The sequence below is a fragment of the Bombina bombina genome, chromosome 2, assembly GCF_027579735.1.
Source record: "Bombina bombina isolate aBomBom1 chromosome 2, aBomBom1.pri, whole genome shotgun sequence".
Classification (NCBI taxonomy): domain Eukaryota; kingdom Metazoa; phylum Chordata; class Amphibia; order Anura; family Bombinatoridae; genus Bombina; species Bombina bombina.
In genome coordinates this window covers 1123670856-1123698057 of record NC_069500.1, presented here as the reverse complement: position 1 = coordinate 1123698057, position 27202 = coordinate 1123670856, and the positions used below count along the sequence as shown (strand labels likewise).

At 41.5% G+C, this 27202-nt stretch overlaps 1 protein-coding gene across 9 annotated transcripts in view; it reads right to left on the bottom strand.

Moving 5' to 3' along the window:
* RAPGEF2 (Rap guanine nucleotide exchange factor 2) overlaps positions 1–27202 on the bottom strand; it is a 652959-nt gene that overhangs the window by 397260 nt on the left and 228497 nt on the right. For all 9 annotated transcript variants that reach the window (XM_053703785.1, XM_053703786.1, XM_053703787.1 and 6 more), the window contains exon 3: positions 6199–6255. In XM_053703785.1, the coding sequence (XP_053559760.1) occupies positions 6199–6255 (57 nt within the window). The remainder of the gene's footprint in view (positions 1–6198; positions 6256–27202) is intronic.

Here is a 27202-nt window from a genome sequence, read left to right as displayed (position 1 = left end):
CACCGAATCTATCAGAGTTCCCAGGAATGGAACTCTTGTGAGAGGAATAAGTGAACTCTTTTTTTTACGTTCACCTTCCACCCGTGAGATCTTAGAAAAGCCAACACGATGTCCGTGTGAGATTTGGCTAGTTGGTAAGTCGACGCCTGAATTAACATATCGTCCAGATAAGGCGCCACTGCTATGCCCCGCGGCCTTAGAACCGCCAGAAGGGACCCTAGCACCTTTGTGAAATTTCTGGGAGCTGTGGCCAACCCGAAGGGAAGAGCCAAAAACTGGTAATGCTTGTCCAGAAAGGCGAACCTGAGGAACTGGTGATGATCTTTGTGGATTGGGATGTGTAGATACGCATCCTTTAAGTCCACGGTGGTCATATATTGACCCTCCTGGATCATTGGTAAAATAGTCCGAATGGTCTCCATCTTGAAGGATGGGACTCTGAGGAATTTGTTTAGGATCTTGAGATCTAAAATTGGTCTGAAGGTTCCCTCTTTTTTGGGAACCACAAACAGATTGGAGTAGAACCCCTGCCCCTGTTCTGTCCCACAAAATGTTAACAGCACTCCCAGTTCAGAAAACGTTTGCCCACAAACATTCAAAACTCAGTGTCAACCATTTTTTAATTAGCCCCTTATGCAAGCTTAGTAATGGCTTTCTATAGCTCTTAGGATTACTGCTTACCCTTACCCTCATGGGGATACTGTCAGCCTTTCTGAAATACACAGTCTCTCCAGAAAAAATGACTGAACATACCTCACTGCTATATGGCATGAAAACGTTCCTCACACTGAAGTTTCCTGTACTCCTCAGCCTCTGTGGGAACAGCACTGGATCTTAGTTACAAATGCTAAGATCATCATCCTCCAGGCAGAAGTCTTCATCCATCTGCTGCCTGAGAGTAAATAGTACACACCGGTACCATTTAAAACAAAAAACTCTTGCTTGAAGAAAACAGAATTTATGTTTACCTGATAAATTACTTTCTCCCAACGGTGTGTCCGGTCCACGGCGTCATCCTTACTTGTGGGATATTCTCTTCCCCAACAGGAAATGGCAAAGAGCCCAGCAAAGCTGGTCACATGATCCCTCCTAGGCTCCGCCTACCCCAGTCATTCGACCGACGTAAAGGAGGAATATTTGCATAGGAGAAACCATATGTTACCGTGGTGACTGTAGTTAAAGAAAATAAATTATCAGACCTGATTAAAAAAAAAACCAGGGCGGGCCGTGGACCGGACACACCGTTGGAGAAAGTAATTTATCAGGTAAACATAAATTCTGTTTTCTCCAACATAGGTGTGTCCGGTCCACGGCGTCATCCTTACTTGTGGGAACCAATACCAAAGCTTTAGGACACGGATGAAGGGAGGGAGCAAATCAGGTCACCTAAATGGAAGGCACCACGGCTTGCAAAACCTTTCTCCCAAAAATAGCCTCAGAAGAAGCAAAAGTATCAAATTTGTAAAATTTAGAAAAAGTGTGCAGTGAAGACCAAGTCGCTGCCTTACATATCTGATCCACAGAAGCCTCGTTCTTGAAGGCCCATGTGGAAGCCACAGCCCTAGTGGAGTGAGCTGTGATTCTTTCAGGAGGCTGCCGTCCGGCAGTCTCATAAGCCAATCGGATAATGCTTTTAATCCAGAAGGAGAGAGAGGCAGAAGTTGCCTTTTTGACCTCTCCGTTTACCAGAATAAACAACAAACAAAGCCAAAGTTTGTCTGAAAACCTTAGTAGCTGCTAAGTAAAATTTGAGAGCACGAACTACATCCAAGTTGTGCAACAAACGTTCCTTCTTTGAAACTGGATTAGGACACAAAGAAGGCACAACTATCTCCTGGTTAATGTCTTTGTTAGAAACAACTTTTGGAAGAAAACCAGGTTTAGTACGCAAAACCACCTTATCTGCATGGAACACCAGATAAGGAGAAGAACACTGCAGAGCAGATAATTCTGAAACTCTTCTAGCAGAAGAAATTGCAACCAAAAACAAAACTTTCCAAGATAATAACTTAATATCAACGGAATGTAAGGGTTCAAACGGAACCCCCTGAAGAACTGAAAGAACTAGGTTGAGACTCCAAGGAGGAGTCAAAATTTTGTAAACAGGCTTGATTCTAACCAGAGCCTGAACAAAGGCTAGAACATCTGGCACAGCTGCCAGCTTTTTGTGAAGTAACACAGACAAGGCAGAAATCTGTCCCATCAAGGAACTTGCAGATAATCCTTTTTCCAATCCTTCTCGAAGGAAGGATAGACTCTTAGGAATCTTAACCTTGTCCCAAGGGAATCCTGCAGATTCACACCAACAGATATACCAAATTATGTGGTAATTTTCTGGTTACAGGCTTTCAGGCCTGAACAAGAGTATTAATAACAGAATCTGAGAACCCTCGCTTTGATAAGATCAAGCGTTCAATCTCCAAGCAGTCAGCTGGAGTGGGTCGAACGGACCTAGAACAAGAAGGTCTCGTCTCAAAGGTAGCTTCCATGGTGGAGCCGATGACATATTCACCAGATCTGTATACCAAGTCCTGCGTGGCCACGCAGGAGCTATCAAAATCACCGACGCCCTCTCCTGATTGATCCTGGCTACCAGCCTGGGGATGAGAGGAAACGGCGGGAACACATAAGCTAGTTTGAAGGTCCAAGGTGCTACTAGTGCATCCACTAGAGCCGCCTTGGGATCCCTGGATCTGTACCCGTAGTAAGGAACTCTGAAGTTCTGACGAGAGGCCATCAGATCCATGTCTGGAATGCCCCACGGTTGAGTGACTTGGGCAAAGATTTCCGGATGGAGTTCCCACTCCCCCGGATGCAATGTCTGACGACTCAGAAAATCCGCTTCCCAATTTTCCACTCCTGGGATGTGGATAGCAGACAGGTGGCAGGAGTGAGACTCCGCCCATAGAATGATTTTGGTCACTTCTTCCATCGCTAGGGAACTCCTTGTTCCCCCCTGATGGTTGATGTATGAACTTGGCCCTCGCTAGCTGAGGCCAAGCTTTGAGAGCATTGAATATCGCTCTCAGTTCCAGAATATTTATCGGTAGAAGAGATTCTACCCGAGACCAAAGACCCTGAGCTTTCAGGGATCCCCAGACCGCGCCCCAGCCCATCAGACTGGCGTCGGTCGTGACAATGACCCACTCTGGTCAGCGGAAGGTCATCCCTTGTGACAGGTTGTCCAGGGACAGCCACCAACGGAATGAGTCTCTGGTCCTCTGATTTACTTGTATCTTCGGAGACAAGTCTGAATAGTCCCCATTCCACTGACTGAGCAGGAACAGTTGTAATGGTCTTAGATGAATGCGCACAAAAGGAACTATGTCCATTGCCGCTACCACCAAACCTATCACTTCCATGCACTGCGCTATGGAAGGAAGAGGAACGGAATGAAGTATCCGACAAGAGTCTAGAAGTTTTGTTTTTCTGGCTTCTGTCAGAAAAATCCTCATTTCTAAGGAGTCTATTATAGTTCCCAAGAAGGGAACCCTCGTTGACGGAGATAGAGAACTCTTTTCCACGTTCACTTTCCATCCGTGAGATCTGAGAAAGGCCAGGACAATGTCCGTGTGAGCCTTTACTTGAGGAAGGGACGACGCTCGAATCAGAATGTCGTCCAAGTAAGGTACTACAGCAATGCCCCTTGGTCTTAGCACCGCCAGAAGGGACCCTAGTACCTATGAGAAAATCCTAGGAGCAGTGGCTAATCCGAAAGAAAACGCCACGAACTGGAAATGCTTGTCCAGGAATTCAAACCTTAGGAACCGATGATGTTCCTTGTGGATAGGAATATGTAGATACGCATCCTTGAAATCCACCTTGGTCATGAATTGACCTTCCTGGATGGAAGGAAGAAGTGTTCGAATGGTTTCCATCTTGAACGATGGAACCTTGAGAAACTTGTTCAAGATCTTGAGATCTAAGATTGGTCTGAACGTTCCCTCTTTTTTGGGAACTATGAACAGATTGGAGTAGAACCCCATCCCTTGTTCTCCTAATGGAACAGGATGAATCACTCCCATTTTTAGCAGGTCTTCTACCCAATGTAAGAATGCCTGTCTTCTTATGTCTAAAACAGTGCCTGCCGATATTATTATATCAAAATACCCAGATAAAATGATTCCTCAAGGCTAAATATGTGTTAATAATCAATCGATTTAGCCCAGAAAAAGTCTACAGTTTAAATAAGCCCTTGTGAAGCCCTTATTTACAATCGTAATAAACATGGCTTACCGGATCCCATAGGGAAAATGACAGCTTCCAGCATTACATCGTCTTGTTAGAATGTGTCATACCTCAAGCAGCAAGGGACTGCAAACTGTTCCCCCAACTGAAGTTAATTGCTCTCAACAGTCCTGTGTGGAACAGCCATGGATTTTAGTTACGGTTGCTAAAATCATTTTCCTCATACAAACAGAATTCTTCATCTCTTTTCTGTTTCTGAGTAAATAGTACGTACCAGCACTATTTGAAAATAACAAACTCTTGATTGAATAATGAAAAACTACAGTTAAACACTAAAAAACTCTAAGCCATCTCCGTGGAGATGTTGCCTGTACAACGGCAAAGAGAATGACTGGGGTAGGCGGAGCCTAGGAGGGATCATGTGACCAGCTTTGCTGGGCTCTTTGCCATTTCCTGTTGGGGAAGAGAATATCCCACAAGTAAGGATGACGCCGTGGACCGGACACACCTATGTTGGAGAAAATAAAAACTAATATTTTATCACCTCTTTCACTTTACCCTTCCTAGTACTTAGAGTAGGCAAAGAGAATGACTGGGGGTGGAGCTAAGGGAGGAGCTATATAAACAGCTCTACTGTGGTGCTCTTTGCCACTTCCTGTTAGCAGGAGGATAATATCCCATAAGTAAAGGATGAATCCGTGGACTCGTCATACCTTATAGAAGAAATTGCAAATTTTAACAAATGGAAAGTTTTAATGGAATTTAATAGAAGTTTCAAAAGGGTAAAAAACAAAACAAAAAAAAACACAACATTTTTAAACCTTATGATATTGACCTGATTGGATTATGTTGGGAAAAACTTCAGAAACACCTGCTCACCTTACTTGATGATGCTGTATTATATGATCTAGCACAGTTACACCTTTTGTCACACTACCTAGTGTGTTAAATACCATCTACATGTAATCTATATATACTGTATATAAGCTGATATCTATCAGCTGTGTTGCTCACACTCACAACATAGGCAAACAGATGTGCTCTGTTTAGTTATCACCTTGCATCTCTTCTTGTGATAAGAAATAATTAAAAGTGAATTGAAAATAAGCAATACCAAAGGGAACTTTATTTAACAGCAGGTGAGCAAGTTCTCAAGTAGAGAACCTGTCTGCCAGCAATCGTAACTTGTGATGCATCATCACATGGCAAAATTAAAGACTGCACAAAAGCTTCCTTGTGTAATCCAGTCCTGCTCTCATGCAACTAATAGCATGAGAGCAGGGCCTGTCAATCACCCAGAACGAGTTCAGGATTATTTATCTCCCCCCACCTCTGAGGTGGAAGAGATGGGAATCTGTTGGCGCTCTACAAATAACCGATAATAATAATAATAATAATAATATAAAGATGATATTACTTCTTAAAAATTTGCAGTTACAGACTCACTTGTGCACCGAAGTGTCAATCTTCTCAGCTACTGCTAAATATGCAATGAAAGGATCTTACAAAATACATTGACAGCGTTTAACCTGTAACATATATATTTTTCCTAATGAAGAAAAAAAATGACTACTACTGACAGGTGGGCTAACAACGGCTGCAGTTTTTGGGGCCAAAAATGTAGATGACAAATAGCTGCAGAAAAGGTGAGTGCACAAAAATAATAAAAGGTATATATGTTTACTGCCCCTGTAACATTCATTTTCACATACATATGAATGGGTAGAACAGATAACTATTAGTTCTTAAACTGTGTTAAAAATCAGGGTTTCAACATTTCCTTTGGTTCTGTTACCCAAAATATGAAGTTGTACTGATTGCACTGAAACAGCATCGATAAAGCTTTAAAACAGAATGTAAACCGTTCCCTATTACAATTGCATGTGTACAGTGGCAGGTAAGAATGCTTTGACATGCTTTTCATGCAAGATCACCGTCATGCAGGCTGACAGACTATTTTATGGCAGAGAAAAATCAAAATGTCAATTAAGAGAGAAGAATAACACTTACTAGTACAAGACTTCATTAGCTTCATGTCTTTCGTATCGGACAGTTTCGCACATCAATCTGCAAGAGAAAGACAGAAGCTGCTGAGAAGGTATATACACCTCTCACAGACGGGCTGCGAACAAACAATTTTATAGTTCATATTCAGATATTAATGTAACTGTGAACTGGACTAGCACTTTTAATTATACAGTACAATAAAATATATGTGTTCAATTATGTTTTGAAAACTAGTTGAAACCGAATCTCCTAAAAACATGATAAAACCATATTATTTTAATAAAGTTAGAGAAAACACTATTAACTGTGCCGTAGATTATTAAGTAATCAATATAATCATAGTTGCCAACATTTAAAATAATAATAATCCAAGGACACTTTGCAGCAGAGCCATGCTCTTGTATGGTTTGCATAGCTCCGCCCACAACAATCCACACCAAAACAATAATTTAGCCCCACTCATTGCTTAAAGGGATTTCATGATTCAGACATAGCATGTAATTTTTAAATTAAAATCTTTGTTCTCTTGTGTACCTTTGTTAAAAAAATGATATGTACATATTCTCAGCAGAAGCAATGTACTACTGGGAGCTAGCTGTTGATTGGTAGCTACACACATTTGTCTTTTGTCATTGGCTCACCAGATGCGCTTAGCTACCTCCCAGCAGTGCACTGCTCCTCTGGAACTGATTTCAATTATGTGTTTAATCCCTTTGCAGAGGTTAAACACATGGTTATATGAAAGCAACAGTGCAATAATAAAGTTGCTGAAACATATTAGAGTATTTTATTTATGCACTGTTATAGCCCTTTAATGCAGGTTAAAGCATTAAGCTCCTCATCACCTACCTTACTCTCAAGCACATAACATAGGTAGAATACCTTTACAGCAAGTTCTAAATTATTAACCCTTCAGCATCTGTATAGCAGGATACCACAAAACACCCTAGTTTATATACTGTAGATATTAAACAGACTAAAATTAGCCCCTTTACCCAATACGACGTATATATACACATCATGCGGTACTTTTCCCATTGCACTACAGAAATTTAATTTTAAGGGAGGAGGGATGTGAAGCTCCGAAAAAAGGGTAATTGCAAAGGCAGCACACTAATTAATGATTGTAATGAGGCAGAGGTAGGGGGAACCTCTAAACTACAGAAAAAACATAATTTATGTAAGAACTTACCTGATAAATTCATTTCTTTCATATTAGCAAAAGTCCATGAGCTAGTGACGTATGGGATATACATTCCTACCAGGAGGGGCAAAGTTTCCCAAACCTTCAAATGCCTATAAATACACCCCTCACCACACCCACAATTCAGTTTAACGAATAGCCAAGAAGTGGGGTGATAAGAAAAAAGTGCGAAAGCATATAAAATAAGGAATTGGAATAATTGTGCTTTATACAAAAAAATCAAAACCACCACAAAAAAGGGCGGGCCTCATGGACTCTTGCTAATATGAAAGAAATGAATTTATCAGGTAAGTTCTTACATAAATTATGTTTTCTTTCATGTAATTAGCAAGAGTCCATGAGCTAGTGACGTATGGGATAATGATTACCCAAGATGTGGATCTTTCCACACAAGAGTCACTAGAGAGGGAGGGATAAAATAAAGACAGCCAATTCCTGCTGAAAATAATCCACACCCAGAATAAAATTTTAATGAAAAAACATAAGCAGAAGATTCAAACTGAAACCACTGCCTGAAGTACGTTTCTACCAAAAACTGCTTCAGAAGAAGAAAACACATCAAAATGGTAGAATTTAGAAAAAGTATGCAAAGAGGACCAAGTTGCTGTTTTGCAAATCTGATCAACCGAAGCTTCATTCTTAAACGCCCAGGAAGTAGAAACTGACCTAGTAGAATGAGCTGTAATCCTTTGAGGCGGAGTGTTACCCGACTCAACATAGGCATGATGAAATAAAGATTTCAACCAAGATGCCAAAGAAATGGCAGAAGCTTTCTGGTCTTTTCTAGAACCGGAAAAGATGACAAATAGACTAGAAGTCTTTCGGAAAGACTTAGTAGCTTCAACATAATATTACAAAGCTCTAACAGCATCCAAAGAATGCAATGATTTCTCCTTAGAATTCATAGGATTAGGACATAATGAAGGAACCACAATTTCTCTACTAATGTTGTTAGAATTCACAACCTTAGGTAAAAAATTCAAAAGAAGTTCGCAGCACCGCCTTATCCTGATGCAAAATCAGAGAAGGAGACTCACAAAAAAGAGTAGATAATTCAGAGACTCTTCTGGCAGAAGAGATGGCCAAAAGAAACAAAACTTTCCAAGAAAGTAATATAACGACCAAAGAATGCATGGGTTCAAAAGGAGAAGCTTGAAGAGCCCCCAGAACCAAATTCAAACTCCAAAGAAGAGAAATTGAGTTAATGACAGGTTTTATACGAACCAAAGCTTGTACAAAACAATGAATATCAGGAAGATTAGCAATCCTTCTGTGAAAAAGAACAGAAAGAGCAGAGATTTGTCTTTCAAGAAACTTGCGGACAAACCTTTATCTAAACCATCCTGAAGAAATATAAGTCTTCCAGACTCTATAATATATCTCTCTAGATACAGATTTACGAGCCTGTCACATAGTATCAATCACAGAGTCAGAGAAACCTCTTTGACCAAGAATCAAGCGTTCAAACTCCACACCTTAAAATTAAGGTTTTGAGATCCTGATGGAAAAAAGAACCTTGAGACAGAAAGACTGGTCTTAACGGAAGAGTCCACAGCTGGCAAGAGGCCATCCGGACAAGATCCGCATACCAAAACCTGTGAGGCCATGCTGGAGCTACCAGCAGGACAAACGAGCATTCCTTTAGAATATTAGAGAATACCCTTGGAAAAAGAACTAGAGGCGGAAAGATATAGGCAGGATGACACTTGTAAGGAAGAGATAATGCATCCACTGCCTCCGCCCGAGGATCCCTGGATCCGGACAGATACCAGGGAAGTTTCTTGTTTAGATGAGAAGCCATCAGATCTATTTCTGAGAGTTCCCACATTGGTGAAGACCATTCGCCCAGGTGCAACGTTTGGCGACTGAGATAATCCGCTTTCCAATTGTCCATACCTGGGATATGAACCGCAGAGATTAGACAGGAGCTGGATTCCGCCCAAACCAAAATTCAAGATACTTCTTTCATAGCCAGAGGACTGTGAGTCCCTCCTTGATGATTGATGTATGCCACAGTTGTGACATTGTCTATCTGAAAACAAATGAACAACTCTCTCTTCAGAAGAGGCCAAGACTGAAGAGCTCTGAAATTGCACGGAGTTCCAAAATATTGATCGGAAATCTCACCTCCTGAGATTCCCAAACCCCTTGTGCCGTCAGATACCCCCACACAGCTCCCCAACCTGTAAGACTTGCATCTGTTGAGATTATAGTCCAGGTCGGAAGAACAAAGAAGCCCCCTGAACTAAACGATGGTGATCTGCCCACCATGTCAGAGAGTGTCGTATAATCGGTTTAAAGATATTAATTGAGATATCTTTGAGTAATCCCTGCACCATTGGTTCAGCATACAGAGCTGAAGAGGTCGCATGTGAAAACGAGCAAAGGAGATCGCATCTGATGCGGCAGTCCTAAGACCTAAAATTTCCATGCATAAGGCTACCAAAGGGAATGATTGTGACTGAAGGTTTTGACAAGCTGATATCAATGTTAAACTTCTCTTGTCTGACAAGGACAGAGTCATAGACACTGAATCTATTCTAGAAACCTAAAAAGGTTACACTTGTCTGAGGAATCAATGAACTGATTGGTAAATTGATCCTCCAACCATGAACTTGAAGAAACAACACAAGTCGATTCGTATGAGATTCTTCGAAAATGAGAAGACTGAGCAAGTACCCAGATATTGTCCAATAAGGAAATACCAAAAAACCCTGTTCTCTGATTACAGAAAGAAGGGCACCGAGAACCTTTGAAAAAAATTCTTGGAACTGAGGCTAGGCCAAACGGTAGAGCCACAAAACTGGTAATGCTTGTCTAAAAAGAGAATCTCAGACACTAAAAGTGATCTAGATGAATCGGAATATGTAGATACACATCCTGTAACTCTATTGTAGACATATAATGCCCTTGCTAAACAAAAGGCAGGACAGTCCTACAGTAACCATCTTGAATGTTGGTATCCTTACATAACGATTCAATATTGATAGATCCGGAACTGGTCTGAAGGAATTGACCTTCTTTGGTACAATGAAGAGATAAAATAAAACCCCAGCCCCTGTTCCAGAACTGGAACTGGCATAATTACTCCAGCCAACTCTAGATCTGAAACACATTTCAGAAATGCTGAGCCTTTGCTGTGTTAACTGGGACACGGGAAAGAAAAAAATCTCTTAGCAGGAGGCCTTAACTGAAGCCAATTCTGTACCTTTCTGAAACAATGTTCTGAAACCAGAAATTGAGAACGGAATTGATCAAAATTTCTTTGAAGAAAACGTAATCTGCCCCATACCAGCTGAGCTGGAATAAGGTCCACACCTTCATGGGTACTTAGGAGCTGGCTATAGGTTTTCTAAAAGGCTTGGATATATTCCAAACTGGAAATAGTTTCCAAACTGATACCGCTCCTGAGAATGAAGTATCAGGCTTTTGTTCCTTATTGTGAGGAAAGGAACGAAATGATTATTAGACCTAAATTTACCTTAGATTTTTTATCCTTTGGAAAAAAAGTTCCCTTCCTTCCAGAAACAGTTGAAATAATAATTTATTACCCTGGAAAGAAAGGGAAAGCAAAGTTGACTTAGAAGGCATATCAGTATTGCAAGTTTAATCCATAAAGCTTTTCTAGCTAAAATAGCTAGAGACATATACCTGACATCAACTCTAATGATATCAAAAGATGGTATCACCAATAAAATTATTAGCATGTTATAGAATAATAATAATGCTATAAAATTATGATCTGTTACTTGTTGCGCTAAAGCTTCTAACCAAAAAGTTGAAGCTGCAGCAACATCCGCTAAAAATATAGCAAGTCTAAGAAGATTACCTGAACATAAGTAAGCTTTTCTTAGAAAGGATTCAATTTTCCTATCTAAAGGATCCTTAAATGAATTACTATCTGCCGTAGGAATAGTAGCACATTTAGCAGGAGTAGAGACAGCCCCATAACCTTAGGGATTTTGTCCCAAAAAAACTCTAATCTGTCAGATGGCACAGGATATAATTGCTTAAACGTTTAGAAGGAGTAAAAGAATTACCCAAATTATTCCATTCCCTGGAAATTACTTCAGAAATAGCATCAGGGAGATTAAACACTTCTGGAATAACTACAGGAGATTTAAAAACCTTATTTAAACGTTTAGATTTAGAATCAAGAGGACCAGAATCCTCTATTTCTAATGCAATTAATACTTCTTTAAATAAAGAACGAATAAATTCCATCTTGAACAAATACAAAGATTTATCAGCATCAACCTCTGAGACAGAAACCTCTGAACCAGAAGAACCATTATCAGTATCAGAATGATGATGTTCATTTAAAAATTCATCTGAAAAAAGAGAAGTTTTAAAAGACTTTTATGTAAACTAGAAGGAGAAATAACAGACATAGCCTTATTAATGGATTTAAAAAATAAAATCTCTTATGTTTATCAGGAACACTCTGAAAATTAGATGTTGACGGAACAGCAACAGGTAATGTAACAGTACTAAAGGAAATTTTATCTGCATTAATAAGTTTGTCATGACATGCAATACAAACAACAGCTGGAGAAACAGATACCAAAAATTATAGCAGAAACACTTAGCTTGGTAGCTCCAGCAGTAGACAGCGATTTTCCTGTAGTATCTTCTGACTCAGATGCAACGTGAGACATCTTGCAATATGTAAGAGAAAAAAACAACATATAAAGCAAAATTGATCAAATTCCTTAAATGACAGTTTCAGGAATGGGAAAAAATGCCAAAGAACAAGCTTCTAGCAACCAGAAGCACTGAAAAAATAAGACTTAAATAATGTGGAGACAAAAGCGACGCCCTTATTTTTTAGCGCCAAATAAGACGCCCACATTATTTGGCGCCTAAATGCTTTTGGCGCCAAAAATGACGCCACATCCGGAACGCCAACATTTTTGGCGCAAAATAACGTCAAAAAATGACGCAACTTCCGGCGACACGTATGACGCCGGAAACGGAAAAGAATTTTTGCGCCAAAAAAGTCAGCGCCAAGAATGACGCAATAAAATGAAGCATTTTCAGCCCCCGCGAGCCTAACAGCCCACAGGAAAAAAAGAGTCAAATTTTTGAAGGTAAGAAAAAATGATTAATTCAAATGCATTATCCCAAATATGAAACTGACTGTCTGAAAAATAAGGAAAGTTGAACATTCTGAGTCAAGGCAAATAAATGTTTGAATACATATATTTAGAACTTTATAAACAAAGTGCCCAACCATAGCTTAGAGTGTCACAGAAAATAAGATTTACTTACCCCAGGACACTCATCTACATGTTTGTAGAAAGCCAAACCAGTACTGAAACGAGAATCAGCAGAGGTAATGGTTTATATAAGAGTATATCGTCGATCTGAAAAGGGAGGTAAGAGATGAATCTCTACGACCGATAACAGAGAACCTATGAAATAGACCCCGTAGAAGGAGATCACTGCATTCAAATAGGCAATACTCTCCTCACATCCCTCTGACATTCACTGCACGCTGAGAGGAAAACCGGGCTCCAACTTGCTGCGGAGCGCATATCAACGTAGAATCTAGCACAAACTTACTTCACCACCTCCATCGGAGGCAAAGTTTGTAAAACTGAATTGTGGGTGTGGTGAGGGGTGTATTTATAGGCATTTTAAGGTTTGGGAAACTTTGCCCCTCCTGGTAGGAATGTATATCCCATACGTCACTAGCTCATGGACTCTTGCTAATTACATGAAAGAAACAATTATTTCTAAATAAATAAAAATAATTAAAAAAAAACTGGGAGGGAAAAACAGCTGTGGTAGGGGAGATCTGAGAGGTGGAAGGGTTGAGGATGGATCACTACACTGCAAGGAAAATAATAATAACATAAAAAAGCCCTAAATGCATACTAGCAGTACTTCTGCCAGTACATAAGATGGTGGTGACCAGTGGGGGGGGGGGGGATGAGGGAGGGAGGGAGGAAAAAGAACAGTTTGGGAGGGATCCGGTAGGGATCAAGGAGTGGGGGGGTAATCTTTACTATGCATAAAAAATTAACCTTACACGCCAAATGATTAATCCCTTCATTGCCAGGAATTTAAAGTAAGGTGCGCAGCAGCAATTAGCGGAATTCTAATTGCCAAAAAGCAATAGCAAATGTATGCATGTCTGCTATTCCTGAACAAAGAGGATCCCAGAGAAGATTTTATAACCATGTCATATGACTGCAGTGTAAATAATTTCAGTGAGAAACCCAAAGTTTGTGAAAAAAGTTAACCTTTTTTTTTTTAATCTGATCATATCTGGCAGCCAAATAGCAGCATCCAATATACCAAAATGGACCTCGATCAATACCTTAACAGCCTGAGGAAACGGCTGTACAGCCGAGAAACGCGTTGCTTATCTATGTCTTTAATAAAGCCCACTGGTTTTATTTATCTACCATTGATCCGTGTGTGTTCCTGAATCCAGCCACGATTCGATTATGCAAAGAGTTTGAGGTTGCAGACAATAAGCTGACTTCATTCTTGCACTTTATACTTTCCAACAAGTTTAAGGGATTTATTGCACCATGAAGCACCTCCTTTCTTTTACTCATTTTTAGATTTGGGCCTTCCATGCTGTCCTGAATAAGCAGTGAAAGCCGGTGGCCCATTCGTTGGGAGAATCCTGTTATGTCTAGTCGCCTTTGGGAGAACCCTTCTGTGTAAAGTCATTCATTTGGGGGTTAATATAGTGAGTGTGCGGCTCCAATTGTTTTTCCATTCTACTTTAAAATTATATGAAGTTTTCATAGGTAATCCAAAAAAAAAAACCTCTATTTCTGTTTAAACCATATAAATGCTAAAAAAAAAAAATATCTGGTATTTTGAGCACATTTTTCTCTGAAATTCCTGGTAGCGAAGGGATTAAACAGTGATATTACCTCAATATGTTTATCCTGCTAACTGCTGTATTGGGGCTGCTTAGAACAATATATCCAGATATGCTGAGGGTTTGTTTTTATGTTTTGCTAAGACATTATTGAAAGTTTCACAAGTTGGTGGCATTTTATGGAGGTAAATAGTAATGTTTTTATCTTTGCTGCGGCAGTGATTGTGGGCAATAGGTTAATAGACTCCAAAATGCTCCAGTAAATCTGAATTTATTGTATATTCTGTGAATTCCAGTCCCAGCACATGAAAAACCTGATGTGTTAAGCCAATGGCTAAGCAAATCCTCAGTATATACATGAGGGAAATTAAACATGTTTCACATTGTACAGCACTGTTGAGCTGCCTGGCTTCCTCTCCCCTTGTCTCCTACTTCCCTGAATTTCCCTTACCTGACACCACACTATACACTGCTGGACTGCAGTGTGTCACAGAAGAGCACAGAAAAAAAAACTATTGTAAGCAATGACACTAGGGTCACAGCACCCTCTGTGGTGTGAGAACTGCACTACACACAATATTAAAGGGACAAACACTTTGAGATGGCATTATAAAATGATAATCTGTATATTTAAAAAACAAAACAAAACTTTACAATATACTTTTATTATTTATTATGTCCCCTTTTAATGTAATTCCATTCTGAAATTGTGAGCTTTTCAGTTCCTGTTAGAAATGGAAGTGCAGAACACTGTTATATTCCACACAGCCATTGGCTGCACACTCTAGTGACCTATTTATAACCGTCTCTAATTGGCCACAGCAGAGAAGGTAACCTAAGTTACAACATGGCAGCTCCCATTGTTTTATAGACATTAAAATGTTACGCTTATTTTGACAATATTTAAGCTACTAATGAAACTTTAAAAAATACATCTACATGTAATTCCCAAATTAATCTTTTCTTTGAATGCTTGATTCTATTTAGCATTTATTTAGTGATTAATGTCCCTTTAATAAACGATACACAGACTTAATTAAACAAGGGACAAGCTTAAAAGGCAGGACCAGAAAGACAAAAAATGGGATTGCCCCAGGAAAAACAAGACAGATGGCAACTATGTATAATGAGCTGACTGACCATGCTAAAAAGTATCACTATGGTCTAAAAGGTGTTTTAATTACGTCTCCATTTTTTTTTTTGAAGGGACAGTAAACACCTTGAGATTTAATATAGAATGTTTAGTTATGCTGCCATGCGTACTGAATCAACTTTGCAAAATATGTTCATTATTTATTCTCCCCCCTTTTCATGTAATTTAGCTTTGAAAACTGTGACTTTCCTAACTCTCAGAGCTTGAAATGCACCATGAAGGCTTCTCAAGGTTAACCCTGCTACATACTTGTCCCTAACTGGCTTTAACAGATAAACAACTGCAAAACAGTGCACTATGTACTAACATTATGACCGGGAATAGCCTTGCTGTGGTGGCTGGAGTTTAAATTTTGAAAAACAATTACAGCAAACAAGATATTAATTTGTTTTAAAATGTTTAAGACTTGGTTGCTAACAAAATTTATGCTTACCTGATAAATGTATTTATTTCCGGATATAGAGAGTCCACAACATCATCAATAACTAACGGGAATATCACTCCTGGCCAAAAGGAGGAGGCAAAAAGCACCACAGCAAAGCTGTCAATTGTCACTCCTCCACCCACAATCCCCAGTCATTCGACCAAAGGGAAATGGAAAAAGGAATAACACAAAGATGTAGAGGTGCCTGCGGTTTAGTAAAAAATAACTGTCTTAAATTAAGGGTGGGATCGTTGACTCTCCATATACGGAAATAAATAAATTTATCATCAGGTAAGCATACATTTTGGTTTCTTTCCTAAGATATGAACTGTCCACAACGTCATCAATTACTAGTGGGAACAAATACCCAAGCTAGAGGACACAGATGACTAGGGAGGGACAGGCAGACCTAAACAGAAGGCACCACCGCTTGAAGAACCTTTCACCCAAAAGAAGTCTCAGCCGAGGCAAAAGTATAACATTTGGAAAAAGTAAGCAGAGAGAACCAAGTTGCAGCCTTGCAAATCTGTTCCACAGAAGCCTCATTTTTGAAAGCCCAAAAAACAGAATTTATGCTTACCTGATAAATTTCTTTCTCCAATGGTGTGTCTGGTCCACGGCGTCATCCTTACTTGTGGGAATATTCTCTTCCCCAACAGGAAATGGCAAAGAGCACAGCAAAAGCTGCCCATATAGCCCCTCCTCAGGCTCCGCCCCCCAGTCATTCGACCGACGGTTAGGAGAAAAAAAAGGAGAAACTATAGGGTGCCGTGGTGACTGTAGTGTATAGAGAAAGAAATTTATCAAACCTGATTAAAAAACCAGGGCGGGCCGTGGACCGGACGCACCGTTGGAGAAAGAAATTTATCAGGTAAGCATAAATTCTGTTTTCTCCAACATTGGTGTGTCCGGTCCACAGCGTCATCCTTACTTGTGGGAACCAATACCAAAGCTTTAGGACACGGATGAAGGGAGGGAGCAAATCAGGTTACCTAAACAGAAGGCACCACGGCTTGCAAAACCTTTCTCCCAAAAATAGCCTCCGAAGAAGCATAAGTATCGAATTTGTAAAATTTGGCAAAAGTGTGCAGAGAAGACCAAGTCGCTGCCTTACATATCTGATCAACAGAAGCCTCGTTCTTGAAGGCCCATGTGGAAGCCACAGCCCTAGTAGAGTGAGCTGCGATTCGTTCAGGAGGCTGTCGTCCGGCAGTCTCATAAGCCAATCGGATGATGCTTTTCAGCCAGAAAGAAAGAGGTAGCAGTAGCTTTTTGTCCTCTCCTCTTACCAGAGTAAACGACAAACAAAGATGAAGTTTGGCTGAAATCCTTTGTTGTGTCTAAATAGAACTTTAAAGCACGGACCACATCTAAATTGTGTAACAAACGTTCCTTCTTTGAAACTGGATTCGGACACAGAGAAGGAACAACTATTTCCTGGTTAATATTCTTGTTGGAAACTACTTTTGGAAGAAAACCAGGTTTGGTACGCAAAACGACCTTATCTGAATGGAACACCAGATAGGGTGGATCACACTGCAAAGCAGATAATTCAGAAACTCTTCTAGCAGAAGAAATAGCAACCAAAAACAGAACTTTCCAAGATAGTAACTTGATATCTATGGAATGTAAAGGTTCAAACGGAACCCCTTGAAGAACTGAAAGAACTAAATTTAGACTCCGAAGAGGAGTCATGGGTCTGTAAACAGGCTTGATTCTGACCAAAGGCTGTACAAAAGCTTGTACATCTGGCACAGCTGCCAGGCGTTTGTGTAACAGAACAGATAAAGCAGAAATCTGTCCTTTTAGAGAACTCGCTGACAACCCTTTATCCAAACCCTCTTGGAGAAAGGAAAGAATCTTAGGAATTTTAACTTTACTCCAGGAGAATCCCTTGGATTCACACCAACAGATATATTTTTTCCATATTTTATGGTAAATCTTTCTAGTCACAGGTTTTCTGGCTTGGACCAGAGTATCTATCACTGAATTTGAAAACCCACGCTTGGATAAAATCAAGCGTTCAATTTCCAAGCAGTCAGCTGCAGAGAAACTAGATTTGGATGTTCGAATGGACCTTGTACTAGAAGATCCTGTCTCAAAGGTAGCTTCCATGGTGGAGCCTATGACATATTCACCAGGTCTGCATACCAAGTCCTGCGTGGCCACGCAGGAGCTATCAGAATCACCGAGGCCTTCTCCTGTTTGTTCCTGGCTACGAGCCTGGGAAGGAGAGGAAACGGTGGAAACACATAAGCTAGGTTGAACGACCAAGGCGCCACTAATGCATCCACTAGAGTCGCCTTGGGATCCCTGGATCTGGACCCGTAGAAAGGAACCTTGAAGTTCTGACGAGACGCCATCAGATCCATGTCTGGAATGCCCCATAATTGAGTTAACTGGGCAAAGACCTCCGGGTGGAGTTCCCACTCCCCCGGATAGAAAGTCTGACGACTCAAATAATCCGCCTCCCAGTTGTCTACTCCTGGGATGTGAATTGCAGATAGATGGCAGGAGTGATCCTCCACCCATTTGATGATCTTGGATACCTCTCTCATCGCCAAGGAACTCTTTGTTCCTCCCTGATGATTGATGTAAGCTGCAGTCGTCATGTTGTCCGACTGGAATCTTATGAATCCGGCCTTCGCTAGCTGAGGCCAAGCCCGGAGCGCATTGAATATCGCTCTCAGTTCCAGGATGTTTATCGGGAGAAGAGACTCTTCCCGAGACCATAGGCCCTGAGCTTTCAGGGAGTCCCAGACCGCGCCCCAGCCTAATAGACTGGCGTCGGTCGTGACAATGACCCACTCTGGTCTGCGGAAACTTATTCCCTGAGACAGGTGATCCTGAGTTAACCACCAACGGAGAGAGTCTCTGGTTACCTGATCTACTTGAATCTGGGGAGACAAGTCTGCATAGTCCCCATTCCACTGATTGAGCATGCACAGTTGTAATGGTCTTAGATGAATTTGAGCAAAAGGAACTATGTCCATTGCTGCAACCATCAATCCTACTACTTCCATGCACTGAGCTATGGAAGGCTGCAGAATAGAGTGAAGAACTTGACAAGCGTTTAGAAGCTTTGACTTTCTGACTTCTGTCAGGAAGATCTTCATTTCTAAAGAATCTATTATTGTTCCCAAAAAGGGAACTCTTGTTGACGGAGACAGGGAACTCTTTTCTACGTTCACCTTCCACCCGTGAGATCTGAGAAAGGCTAGAACAATGTCTGTATGAGCCTTTGCTTTCGAAAGAGACGACGCTTGAATTAGAATGTCGTCTAGATAAGGTGCCACTGCAATGCCCCTCGGTCTTAGAACCGCTAGAAGGGACCCTAGAACCTTTGTGAAGATTCTGGGAGCAGTGGCTAAACCGTACGGAAGAGCCACGAACTGGTAATGTTTGTCCAGAAAGGCGAACCTTAGGAACTGATGATGATCTTTGTGGATAGGAATATGTAGGTACGCATCCTTTAAATCCATGGTAGTGATATATTGACCCTCCTGGATTGAAGGTAAAATTGTTCGAATGGTTTCCATTTTGAACGATGGAACTTTGAGGAATTTGTTTAGAATTTTTAAATCCAGAATTGGTCTAAAAGTTCCCTCTTTTTTGGGAACTACAAACAGGTTTGAGTAAAACCCCTGACCTTGTTCCGCTGTTGGAACTGGGTGTATCACTCCCATCTTTAATAGGTCTGCTACGCAAAGTAAGAATGCCTGTCTCGTTATCTGGTCTGAAGATAAGCGAGACATGTGGAACCTTCCCCTTGGAGGAAGTTCTTTGAATTCTAGAAGATAACCCTGAGATACTATTTCTAGTGCCCAGGGATCCGGAACATCTCTTGCCCAAGCCTGAGCAAAGAGAGAGAGTCTGCCCCCTACTAGATCCGGTCCCGGATCGGGGGCTACCCCTTCATGCTGTCTTGGTAGCAGCAGCAGGCTTCTTGGCCTGTTTACCCTTGTTCCAGCCTTACATTGGTTTCCAAGCTGGCTTAGCCTGGGAAGCGTTACCCTCTTGTCTAGAGGCTGCAGAGTTAGAAGACGGTCCGTTCCTGAAATTGCGAAAGGAACGAAAATTAGATTTGTTCTTAGCCTTGAAAGGCCTATCCTGTGGGAGGGCATGGCCCTTTCCCCCAGTGATGTCTGAAATAATCTCCTTCAATTCTGGTCCAAAAAGGGTCTTACATTTGAAAGGAATATTAAGCAGTTTTGTCTTGGAAGATACATCCGCCGACCAAGACTTTAGCCAGAGCGCTCTGTGCGCCACAATTGCAAACCCTGAATTTTTCGCCGCTAACCTCGCCAATTGCAAAGTGGCATCTAAAATAAAGGAATTAGCTAACTTAAGTGCGTGAATTCTGTCCATGACTTCCTCATATGGAGTCTCCTTATTGAGCGACTTTTCTAGTTCATCGAACCAAAAATACGCCGCCGTAGTGACAGGAATAATGCACAAAATTGGTTGGAGGAGGAAACCTTGCTGAACAAAAATCTTTTTAAGCAAACCCTCCAATTTTTTATCCATAGGATCTTTGAAAGCACAATTGTCCTCAATGGGAATAGTCGTGCGTTTGGCTAGCGTAGAAACTGCCCCCTCAACCTTAGGGACTGTTTGCCATGCGTCCTTACTTGGGTCGACCATGGGGAACAGTTTCTTAAATATAGGAGGTGGGACAAAAGGAATGCCTGGTTTCTCCCACTCCTTAGTCACTATGTCCGCCACCCTTTTAGTTATCGGAAAGGCATCAGGGTGCACAGGGACCTCTAGGAATTTGTCCATTTTGCACAATTTTTCTGGAATGACCAAAGAGTCACAATCATCCAGAGTAGTTAGTACCTCCTTAAGTAAGACGCGGAGGTGCTCTAACTTAAATTTAAATGTCACAACATCAGGTTCTGCCTGTTGAGAAACTCTTCCTGAATCAGAAATCTCTCCCTCCGACAAACCCTCCCTCACTGCCAATTCTGACTGGTGTGAGGGTATGACAGATAAATTATCATCAGCGCACTCTTGCTCCACTGTATTTAAAACTGAGCAATCACGCTTTCTTTGAAATGCTGGAATTTTGGATAAAATATTAGCTATAGAATTATCCATTACTGCCGTTAATTGTTGCATAGTAACAAGCATTGGCGCGCTAGATGTACTAGGAGTCGCCTGCGCGGGCATAACTGGTATTGACACAGAAGGAGAGGATGATGAACTATCCCCACTACCTTCATTTGAGGAATCATCTTGGGCAACCTTATTAAAAGTGACAGTACTGTCCTTACTTTGTCTGGACGCCATGGCACAATTATCACATACATTTGAAGGGGGGACCACCTTGGCCTCCATACATACAGAACATGTTCTATCTGAAGGTACAGACATGTTAGACAGGCTTACACAGGCTATTAATGCAATAAAACCGTTTTTAAACAAAACCGTTACGGTCTCTTTAAATGTTAAACAGAGCAACCTTTATTTCTGAATGTGTGAAAAACTATGAAGGAAAACTCAGATCTTTACCAAATTTGCATCCTAGTGTCTTAATGCTTTAAAAGTATTGCACCCCAAATTTCAGGCTTGTAACCCCTTAAATGAGGAAACCGGAGCTGTTTTAACAATTTACCATTTTAAATCCACTACAGTCCCAGCCACAGCGTTTGCTGCGGCTTCACCTGTCCTTGGGGGTTATTCGCCACAGAAATAAGCCTTCCAGGAACGTTTTTGATGGCCACCGGACCCTCTCACATGAAGCTGCATGCACTGCATCCAAAAGAAACTGCGCAATTAAGGCGCGAAAATGAGGCTCTGCCTACTAGAGTGAAAGGCCCTTTCTGACTGGGAAAGGTGTCTAAACGACTGCCTAGCGCTTAAAAACGTTACCAATTCTTTTCAAGTTCTAAAAACACTTTAAACCACATATAAATATCGAATAAAGCAATCGATTTAGCCCACAATAGTGTAAACCAGTATATAGCCCATTAATAAGCCTTCATTCTGTTATGAGTCTAAGAAAATGGCTTACCGATCCCTAAGAGGGAAAATGACAGTCTTCTAGCATTACAAGTCTTGTTAGAAAATGGACTAGTCATACCTTGTGATTTTAACACACCAGCTGTAATGTGCTACATTACTGGCTATTTTATTCTGTATAATAAATGCTAGTTTTATGATTCACTAAGTCTGGTGTGTGCATCAATCTCTTTTAAGTAACCCAAAGGCTGTCCAGCCTTTCTCCCTTGTTCCAACCTTTAGGATACTATCCAGGCAAGGACTGCCTTGCAGGACATCCATCTCTCCAGGACATCACGACGGGGATTCGTATACACAGCCAGCTGGTTTGCTGTTTAGAATACCAGCCTGCCTCTAACAGGCACAAGAGAGTGCCTTCACGTTTGTGAGTATCCTGTGTCTTGTCCAGATTTACATCTTGGTATATATTGATCTACACATGTGGCGCCTCTGTTTCTGTTTTTTACAGTTGTCCATATAAGAGAATCACACTGAAAAGCTGAGAGTTCTGAGACTCTCGGAGCAGAACAGATAGCAATAAGAAACAAAACCTTCCAAGATAACAACTTAATATCTATGGAATGCATAGGCTCAAACGGAGCCTGCTGCAAAACTTTAAGAACAAGTTTAAGGCTCCAAGGAGAACCAACAGGCTTAAACACAGGCCTGATTCTGACCAGGGCCTGACAAAAAGATTGCACATTTGGCACATCCGCCAGGCGCTTGTGTAACAAAATAGACGATGCAGAAATCTGACCTTTCAGAATACTGACTGACAAACCCCTTCTCCAGACCTTCCTGGAGAAAGGACAAAATCCTAGGAATCCTGAACCTACTCCAAAAATAGCACTTGGATTCACACCAATAAAGGTATTTACGCCATAACTTATGGTACGTTTTTCTAGTAACAGGTTTGCGAGTCTGAATCATGGTCTCAATGACCGTGTCAGAAAAACAACACTTAGACAGAGCTTAGCGTTCAATCTCTAAGCAGTCAGCTTCAGAGAAACGAGATTTGGATGAAGTAATGGACCCTGAATTAGAAGGTCCTTCTTCAGAAGAAAACTACAACTTGGAAGAGAGGACATCTTCACTAGGTCTACATACCAGATCCTGCGAGGCCATTCAGGAGCTATTAGAATTACCGATGCTCTCTCCTGTTTGATACGAGCAATGACTCGTGGAAGGAGAGCAAACCGAGGAAACAGATATGCCAGACTGAAATCCCAAGGAACCGCCAGAGCATTTATCAGGGCGGCCTGTGGATCTCTTGACCTTGATTCGTACCTTGGAAGCTTGGCACTCTGCCGAAACGCCATCAGATCAAACTCCAGCACCCCCCATTAACCTGGAGAACACCTCCGGATGGAAAGCCCACTCCCCGGTATGAAATGTCTGTCTGCTCAGGAAATCCGCTTCCCAGTTGTCCACTCCTGGAATGCGGATGGCAGAAAGACAATAGTGAGCTTCCGCCCACTGAACAATCCGTGCCACCTCCTTCATGGCTAAGGAACTCCGAGTTCCTCCCTGGTGGTTGATGTAAGCCACTGAGGTGATGTTGTCCGACTGAAACCTGATATACCGGGCTAAGGACAACTGAGGCCAAGCCATCAGAGCATTGTAAATCACTCAACTTCAAGATGTTTATGAGGAGGGCAGACTCCTCCCAAGTCCAAAGTCCCTGCGCCTTTAACGAGTCCCAGACTGCTTCCCAGCCCAGTAGGCTGGCGTCCGTGGTCACAATCACCCAGGAAGGTCTCCAAAAGCATGTACCTTGAGACAGATGATCCTGAGAAAGCCCCCATGGAAGAGAGTCTCTTGTCGACTGATCTAGATCTATCCTCTGAGACCGATCTGAATGGTCTCCGTTCTATTGCCTGAGCATGCATATCTGCAGAGCTCTCAAATGGAAACGAGCAAAGGGAATGATGTCCATGGAAGCGACCATCAGACCACTTACCTCCATACATTGAGCCACTGATGGCTGAACAGTAGACTGCAGAGAGAGGCAAGACGAGAGAATTTTGGACTTCCTGACCTCTGTCAGAAATATTTTCATAGATTTGGAATCTATTATGGTCCCTAAGAAAACTACCCTTGTAGCTGGGACAAGGGAACACTTTTCCAGATTCACTCTCCATCCTTGGGAACGTAGAATAGACAACAAGATCTCTGTATGAGAGTTTTCTTGTTGAAAAGATAGCGCCTGAACCAAAATGTCGTCCAGGTAGGGTACCACTGCAATTCTCTGAGACCTGATCACTGCCAAGAGAGCCCCCAGAAACTTTGAAAAAAATCTGGGAGCTGTGGCAAGGTCAAACGGAAGAGCCATAAACTGAAAGCGTTTGTCTAGAAAAGCGAATCTCAGGAATTTGTGATGATCCTTGTGGAAGATACGTGTCCTTCAGGTCTATGGTCGTCATGAACTGACCCTCTTGGACCAAAGGAAGAATGGAACGAATGGTTTCGATTTTGAAGGACGGTACTCTGAGAAACTTGTTGAGACACTTCAAGTCTAGAATAGGTCGAAAATTTCTCTCTTTTTTGAGAACCAAGAACAGATTTGAATAGAATCATATGCCCTGTTCCTTTACTGGAACTGGCACTCTCACTCCCAGGGAGGAAAGATCTCGAACACATTTCAAGAATGCCTCTCTTTTTATCTGGTCTGCAGATAATCTTGAGAGGTAGAACCTGCCTCTGGGAGGAAAAGTTTTGAATTCTATTTTGTAACCCTGAGATACTATGTCAACAGCCCAAGGATCTGGGACATCCTGTATACAAGCCTTACAAAACAGAGAAAGTCTGACCCCACTTGATCCGATACTGGATCAGGGGCAAACCCTTCATGCTGATTTAGACTCAGCTGCGGGTTTCTTTGACTGCTTCCCCTTGTTCCAAGACTGATTGGGTTTCCAAGAAGACTTGGACTGTTCCTGTTTGGAAGAGGAAGACTATCCTTTGTAATTGTGGTAGAAAAGACCCTTTTCCTCCCGTAATATCAGAAATTATTTCTGCCAGACCAGGTCCAAACAAGGTCTTACCCTTGTAAGGAAGCACCAGAAGCTTGGACTTGGAGGTAACACATCAGCTGACCAAGATTTCAGCCACAACGCCCGGTGGACAAGCACAGCGAAGCCAGATATCTTGGCTCCCAGTTTAATAAATTGCATGATAGCATCAGAAATAAAGGAATTGGCTAGCTTGAGAGCCTTAATCCTGTCTTGGATCTCCTCCAAGGGAGTCTCTACCTGAAGAGAATCACACAAGGCATTGTACCAATAGGATGCCGCACCTAAAACAGTGGCAATACAAACTGCAGGTTTCCATTGAAGATCTTGATGAACATGCATCTTCTTCAAATAAGCCTCCAGCTTTTTGTCCATTTGGATCCTTAAAATAGCAGATATCCTCTATAAGAATAGCAGTTCTCATAGCCAGAGTAGAAATGACCCCTTCTACTTTAGGCACTGTGTGCCATGAATCTTTAATGAAGTCAGCAACAGGAAACATCTTTTTAAAAACAGGAGAGGGGGAAAAAGGTATCCCTGGCTTCTCCCATTCCTGTGCAATAATCTTCGTTGCACGGTTTGGAAAAGGAGAAACTTGAACAGAGGAAGAAACATTGTAGTATTTATTAAGTTAACTAGATTTCTTAGGGTAGACAACGACAGGCATATCAGAGTCGTCCAAAGTAGCCAAAGAACACCAAAGAAAGTAAGCTTTCCAAACTTTATGATAAATTCTCCATGTGACAGGCTTTCTGGCTTGCAGTAGAGTAAAATTAACAGAATCTGAGAAACCTCTGTTTCTGAGAACTAGGCATTCAACCTCCACGCCATCAAATTCAGAGGTTTAAGATCTGGATGATACAAGGGGACTTAAAACAGCAGATCTTCCATTAGGGGTAGAGCCCATGGAGGATAGGAAGACATCTGAATTAGGTCCGCATACCAAGTTCTACAGTGCCACGCCACAGCTATGACAATTACTGAAACAAGAGGAAATAAATAGGCCGGTGGAAAGTTCCAGGGAAACACTAGAGCATCTATTATGCAAGCACTTGGATCTCTTGAGCTGGTGCAATAAACTGGAAGTTTGCTGATCAATTTGGATGCCGTTAGATCTATTTCTCAAAGACTCCACCTCAGGACTAAATAATGGAACATGTCTTGATTAAGAGACCATTCTCCTGGATGGACGGACTGACGACTTAGGTAATCTGTTTCCCAGTTGTTCACTCCTGGAATGTGAATGATAGGGTGCAGTGGTGTGAGATACCTCCCACATAGCTAAGGGACTTAAGAGTCCCTCCCTAATATTTGATGTATACCACAGTAGTGACGTCTGACTGGAATCAAATAAATTTTTGTTTTTCGTTCTAGGATGGTAATAGTTAACCTCGCCTCCTGAGGGGACATACTCCCTGTGATCTCCTGAACTCCCAAATAGCACCTCAACCCATCAGACTTGTGTCCGTAGTGACTATGGTCCAGATAGGTCGAAGAAATGAAGCTCCAAGGGTCAAATAGGGACTATCCCTTCACCATGAGAGAGATAGTTTTACTGAAGGACAGAGCTCTATATGCGGTTCCAGCAGGAAACAATCCTTTGACCACTGTTTAAGCATGGACAATTGGAGAAGACGAAGATGAAAGTGAGCACAAGGTACTGCCTCTGACACTGCCACCATAAGACCTATACATCGTGCTACATGTTTGGTTCTGTGAGTATGTGTGAGAAACAAGCACATTTGAGTCTATTATCACTCCCAGAAAAAACACCCTTGTGGCTGGGGATAAGAACATTTTGGAGATATTGATTTTCTATCCATGTTCCTGAAGGCAAAATACCATTCTGTGTGTATGGGCAGTAGCTAGAGAAAGAAACGGAGCTTTGACCAAAACATCCAAATAAGGGGCAATGGAGATTCCCTGTGCTCTGATCACTGCCAAGAGAGACCCGAATACCACTGTTTAGATACAATGGGCTGTGGCCAAACAAAAGGGGAGGGCCAAAAATAGTTAATGTTTGTTCAGAAAAGCAAATCTTAGAAACTGAAAATGATCCCTGTGAATCGGGATGTGTAGATATGCATCCTTTAAATCTAAAGTTATTTTAAATTGACCTTCCTGAACCAGAGGGAAAATGGTATGGATCATTTACATTTTGAACACAAATTTATTCAGAGTCTTAAGGTCCAGGATAGGACGGTAGGTGCCCCCTTCTTTGGGACAACGAAGAGGTTGGAATAGAAACCCTGTCCCTGTTAAGATTTTGGAACAGGTTGGATCACTCACATGTTCTCTGAATCTTGAACACATTGAACAAAGGCAGCCTCCTTCACGGGATCCTTTGCAAACGTGAGACAGATTAAAC